At 53.9% G+C, this 6059-nt stretch overlaps 1 protein-coding gene across 1 annotated transcript; it reads right to left on the bottom strand.

Moving 5' to 3' along the window:
- Window positions 1-585: 585 nt before the first annotated feature.
- Window positions 586-5837, bottom strand: LOC120512339 (histone-lysine N-methyltransferase 2B-like). Its single transcript, XM_039730505.1, has 3 exons — window positions 5682-5837; window positions 3682-3811; window positions 586-1489 (listed from the first exon to the last, which is right to left on the bottom strand). Exons 1-3 carry the CDS (start codon window positions 5738-5740, stop codon window positions 1214-1216), a joined length of 465 nt encoding a protein of 154 aa, XP_039586439.1. The 5' UTR covers window positions 5741-5837; the 3' UTR covers window positions 586-1213.
- Window positions 5838-6059: the final 222 nt, after the last annotated feature.

The raw sequence follows: 6059 nt of genomic DNA, 5'->3' as shown, positions 1-6059 counted from the left end.
CATTTCCCATTTTTTCCCCCTCACATTTCCGCTCATGTTTCCCACCTTTTCCTCCTCACTTTTCCCACCTTTTCCCCCTCATTTCCCATTTTTTCCCCTCATATTTTCCATTTTTTCCCCTCACATTTCCCACCCTTTCCTCCTAATGTTTCCCACCATTTTTCCTTCATTTCCCCCTCACATTTCCTTTTTTCCCCCTCACATTTCCTTTTTTCCCCTCACATTTCCCTTCATTTTCCCCTCACATTTCCTGCCTTTTCCCCCTCAAATTCCCGTTTTCGCCTCAAATTTCCCACCATTCTCCCCTCAATTTTCCACCCTTTCCCCCTCACATTTCCCATCTTTCTCCCCTCACCTTTCCCACCTTTTCCTCCTCACATTTTCCTCCATTTTCCCCTCACACTTCCCTTCATTTTCTCGCATTTTTACCCCCATATTTCCCGCCTTTTTCCCCTCACATTTTCCATTTTTGCCTAATTTTTCCCACTATTTCCTTCATGTTTCCTGCCCATTTCCCCTCATGTTTCCCACATTTTTCTCCTCGTTTTTACCACCATTTTCTGGTTGTTTCCTGCACTTTTCTTCCCGTGACTCTTGGTTGAGATCCAGGACTTTTGCTTGAGCACCATGATTCTTGGTTGACCATGATCCTTGGTCAACCACCATGACCCCTGGTTGACATCCATGACTCTTGGTTGGCCACCACGACTCTTGGTTGGCCACCACAACTCTTGGTTGACCACCATGACTCTTGGTTGATCACCATGATTCTTAGTTGACCTCCATGACTCTTGGTTGACTGCCATGATTCTTGGTCAACCCCTACGGCTCTTGGTCGACCACACAACCCTGTGTTGACCATCACAACTCTTGGTTCACCTCCACAATTCTTGGTTGACCCTTATGGCTATTGATTGACCACCATGATTTTTGGTTGACCACCACAACTCTTGATTGACCTCCATAACTCTTGATGGACTACCATGATTCTTGGTTGGCCACCACAAGTCTTGGTTGGCCACCACAAGTCTTGGTTGACCCCTTATGGCTCTTGACTGACCACCATGATTCTCGGTTGACCACCACACCTCCACAACCTTCTCCAAACCACCCCCGCCAACTCCCGATCGCCTCCAACCACCTCCAGAACCTCTCCATCCTCCCACACCTCCATCCCAGCACCCCCGGGGACCCCCCGGAGCCCCTCCCCGGCTCAGTTGAGGAAGCGCCGGCAGCGCCGGGCGCCGCAGTTGCAGGGCAGCTTGGCCGCCGGCTCCTCGATGGGGAACTTGTAGTCGTAGGTGAGCTCCTCGCCGCGCAGGATGCGGCGCAGCGCGAAGATGACGATGCGCTTGTGGCCCTCCACGTGGATGACGCGCGAGTAGCAGTTGGGCTCGCACGAGTGGTTGATGAAGCGCGCGGCGCTGCCGTGCATGGTGGCGTCCACCACCTCGGCCTCGTCGATGCGGAACATGTAGCAGCCGATGCCCTGCGGGGGCAGCCAGGGGGTCAGCGGGGCGGGGGCGTGGTATGGGGCTGGGGGTGTGGTCATGGGTTGGGGTGTGGTCAGGGGTTGGGGGTGTGGTCAAGGGTTGGGGCGTGGTCAAGGGTTGGGACATCATCACGAGTTGGGGACAGTCAATGGTTGGGACATGGTCAAGTGTTGGTGACATCCTCAAGGATTGGGGCGTGGTCAAGGGTTGGGGAGTGGTCAAGAGTTGGGGTGTGGTCAAGGGTTGGGGACATTCAAGGGTTGAGACATGGTCAAGGGTTGGGGACATGGTCAAGGGTTGGGGACATCATCAAGGCATGGGGTGTGGTCAAGGGTTGTGGACAGTCAAGAGTTGGGGCGTGATCAGGGGTTGGGGCCATCATCAAGGGTTGACTTTTCTGTAATTTTCTCACCTTTTCCACTATTTCCCTTCATGTTTCCGTCCATTTTCCCCTCACGTTTGCTTCCATTTTCCCCACACTTCCCTCCATTTTCCCTTCCTATTTCCCGCCTTTTCCCCCTCACTTTTCACTCCATTTTCCCCCCACATTTCCCTTCATTTTCCCCTCACATTTCCCTCCATTTTCCCCTCACATTTCCCTCCATTTTCCCCTCACATTGCCCTCCATTTCCCCCTCACATTTCCCTCCATTTTCCCCTCACGTTTCCCTCCATTTTCCCCTCACATTTCCCTCTATTTTCCCCTCACATTGCCCTCCATTTCCCCCTCACATTTCCTTCCATTTTCCCTTCACATTTCCTACCATTTTCCCTTAATATTTCAAGCTTTTTCCCCCACATTTCCCGCCTTTTTCCCCTCACGTTTCCCTCCATTTTCTCCTCATGTTTGCTTCCATTTTCCCCTCACATTTCCTTCCATTTTCCCCTCACATTTTGCTCCATTTTCTCCTCACGTTTCCCTCCATTTTCCTCTCACGTTTCCCGCCATTTCCCCCTCATGTTTCCTTCCATTTTCCCCTCACATTTTCCTCCATTTTCCCCTTAGGTTTCCTTCCATTTCCCCCTCATATTTCCCTTCATATTTCAAGCCTTTCCCCCCTCACATTTTCCCCTCACGTTTCCCTCCATTTTCCCCTCACGTTTCCCTCCATTTTCCCCTCACGTTTCCCTCCATTTTCTCCTTACTTTTCCCTCCATTTTCTCCCTCATGTTTTCCTCCATTTTCCCCTCACATTTGCCTCCATTTTCCCCTCACATTTTCTCCTTACTTTTCCCTCCATTTTCCCCTCACGTTTTCTTCCATTTTCCCCACACTTCCCTCCATTTTCCCTTCATATTCCCCACCTTTTCCCCCTCACATTTTCCCCTCACTTTTCACTCCATTTTCCCCTCACATTTTGCTCCATTTTCCCCTCATGTTTCCCTCCATTTTCCCCTCACATTTCCCTCCATTTCCCCCTCACATTTCCTTCCATTTCCCCCTCGCTTTCCCCTCCATTTCCCCCTCATTTTTCCCTCCATTTTCCCTTCACGTTTCCCTCCATTTTCCTCTCACATTTCCCTCCATTTTCCCCTCACATTTTCCCGCATTTCTCCCCTCATTTTCCCACCATTTTCCCACCGTGTCTCCCATCACTGCATTCACTCAATATTTGGGGTAATCCCTTCAATTTTTGGGTTTTCCCGCCCGTATTTTTCACTTGTCCCTCCCAGTTTTTGGGGTATCCTCCCCATTTTCCACAGCACCCCAAATTTTTCCAGCTTTCCCTCCAATTTTTCCTCTCTCTCTCCCATTTTTGGGGTCTCCCTCCTCATTTTCTTGGGATTTCACCCCATTTTTGGCCTTCCCCCTTTTTTTGAGCTTTTCTCCCCATTTTTGGGGCGTCCTCTCAATTTTTTGAGGTATCCCCCATAATTTTTTGACTTTTCCTCCCAATTTTTTGACTTTTCCTCACACTTTTTAAACTTTTCCTCCCAAATTTTCAGCCTTTTCCCCTTAATTTTTGGGGTTTCCCCCTAATTTTTGGCATTTCCCCCCATTTTTTGGGGTGTCCCTCCAATTTTTCCCCATTTCTTCCCCCAATTTTTCCACACTTTCCCCATTTCCAAACTTCCTCCTCCATTTTTTTGGGTGCTCCCCCCGTTTTTTGAGCCGTTCTCCTCATTTTTTGGGGTGTTTTTTTCCTTTTTTTAGGGGGTTTTCCCCCCCAAAATTTGGGGGTGCCTACCTTGCTGTCGTAGAACTTCTCGCGCTTGTCGGTGAGCACGGAGCGCACGACGATTCCGGAATATTCGATCACCATCTCCCCGGCCTCGATGTTCCTCTTGCAGAACAGGCCCCTCCCGTGGATGGCCGAGCTGGATTTGGGGGGTCAGGGTCACCCCCAAATCCGGGAAACCCCAAAAATCCCCCCAAAAATCCACCCAGGAATGCCAAAAAACTGCAAAAATTCACCGAATTTCACCTAAAAAAACCACCCCAGGAACCCCAAATCCTCCCTGTCTGTGGATGGCCAAGCTGGGTTTGGGAGGTCAAGGTCACCCCCAAATCCGGGAAACCCGAAAATCCCAAAAATTCCCCCAAAAATCCACCCAGCAATGCCAAAAATCCTGCAAAAATCAACACAGGAAGTCCTAAAAACTGCCCCAAAATTCCCAAAATGACCCCCAGGAACCCCAAAATCCTCCAAAATTCTCCCCTGCCTGTGGATGGCTGAGTTGAGGGGGCTCAGGGTCACCCCCAAATTTTGGGAACCCCAAAAATCCCAAAATCCCCCCAAAATTCCCCTAGGAACGCAAAAAAACCCCTCAAAAATCCACCCAGGAAACCCAAATTTCACCCAAAAAATCAACACAGGAACACGAAAATTCCCCCCAAATTCTCCCCTGCCTGGGGATGGTTGAGCTCAGGGGGGTCAGGGTCACCCCCAAATCCAGGGAACCCCAAAATCCCCCCAAAAATTCACCCAGGACCCCCAAATTTCACCCTAAAACCCCCAATATTCTGCTCAAAATCCACCCCAGGTGTGCCCAGGTGTCCCCAAATCTCTCTCAGGTGCCCCCAGGTGTGTTCCCAAGTGCCCCCAGGTGTGCCAGGTGTGTTCCCAGGTGTCCCCAAATCTCTCTCAGGTGCCCCCAGGTGTGCCCAGGTGTATATGAAATGCCCCCAGGTGTGCCCAGATGCCCCCAGGTGTGCCCAGGTGTGTTCCCAAGTGCCCCCACGTGCCCCCAGGTGTGCCCAGGTGCCCGCAGGTGTATCTGAGATGCCCCCAGGTGTGCCCAGGTGTCCCTAAATCTCTCTCAGGTGCCCCCAGCTGTGCCCAGGTGTGTCCAGGTACCCCCAGGTGTGCCCAGGTGCCCTCCAGGTGTGCCCAAATCTCTCTTGGGTGCCCCCAGGTGTGCCCAGGTGTGTTCCCAAGTGTGCCAGGTGTGCCCAGGTGTATCTCAGGTGCCCCAGGTGTGTTCCCAGGTGCCCCCAGGTGTGCCCAAAGCTCTCTCAGGAGTCCCCAGGTGTGTTCCCAAGTGTGCCAGGTGTGCCCAGGTGTATCTCAGGTGCCCCAGGTGTGTTCCCAGGTGCCCCCAGGTGTGCCCAAATCTCTCTCAGGAGTCCCCAGGTGTGTTCCCAAGTGTGCCAGGTGTGCCCAGGTGTGTCCCAAGTGCCCCCAGGTGTGCCCCCAGGTGTGCCAGGTGTGCCCAGGTGTGTTCCCAGGTGTGTTCCCAGGTGCCTCCAGGTGTGCCAGGTGTGTTCCAAGTGCCCCCAGGTGTGCCCCCAGGTGTGCCCAGGTGTGCCCGGTGTGTTCCCAGGTGCCTCCAGGTGTGTTCCCAGGTGTGTTCCCAGGTGTGCCCAGGTGTGCCCCCACGTGTGCCCACGTGTGCCCCCAGGTGTGCCCAGGTGCCCCCAGGTGTGCCAGGTGCCCCCAGGTGTGCCCAGGTGTGCCCAAACCTCTCTCAGGTGCCCCCAGGTGTGCCCAGGTGCCCCCAGGTGTGCCCAGGTGTGCCCGGCGCGAGGTGTGTGCCCAGGTGTGCCAGGTGTGCCCAGGTGTATCTAAGGTGCCCCCAGGTGTGCCCAGGTGCCCCCAGCTGTGCCCAGGTGCCCCCAGGTGTGTTCCCAGGTGTGCCCCAGGTGCGCCCAGGTGTGCCCAGGTGTTCCCAGGTGCCCCCAGCTGTGCCCAGGTGTGCCCAGGTGTGCCCCAGGTGCCCCCAGGTGTGCCCGGCGCGCCGCACTCACCGGTAGACGCCCACCGCCTCCTTGGCCGTTCTCTTGAGGTGCCGGAAGCGCATGGCCATGGGCAGCTCCAGGCTGGTGGCGCGGCTTGGGGGGCGTCAGGGGGTCCCCAAAACCGGGGGGCACCCCCGAACCCCCCAGAGCAATCCCAAACCCCAGAAACCCCCAAAATCCCCCCCAAAAAATCCCCAAAAAACCCCAAAATCCCAGAAAACCCCAAAATCCCCAAAAAACCCCAAAATCCCGAAGACCCCCCCCCCCCAAAAAACCCAAAATCCTAAATGCCCCCCTGGCCTGCCCCCTGCCTGGTCATTGGTAATGCACCCCAAAAATCCCAAAAAAACCCAAAAAATCAAACCCCAAAAAATACTGACCAAAAAC

Source organism: Passer montanus, unplaced genomic scaffold (assembly GCF_014805655.1).
Source record: "Passer montanus isolate IOZ18808 unplaced genomic scaffold, ASM1480565v1 scaffold727, whole genome shotgun sequence".
Taxonomy (NCBI): domain Eukaryota; kingdom Metazoa; phylum Chordata; class Aves; order Passeriformes; family Passeridae; genus Passer; species Passer montanus.
The sequence above is the reverse complement of the archived record's forward strand: the minus strand, read 5'-3'. Positions and strand labels throughout refer to the sequence as shown.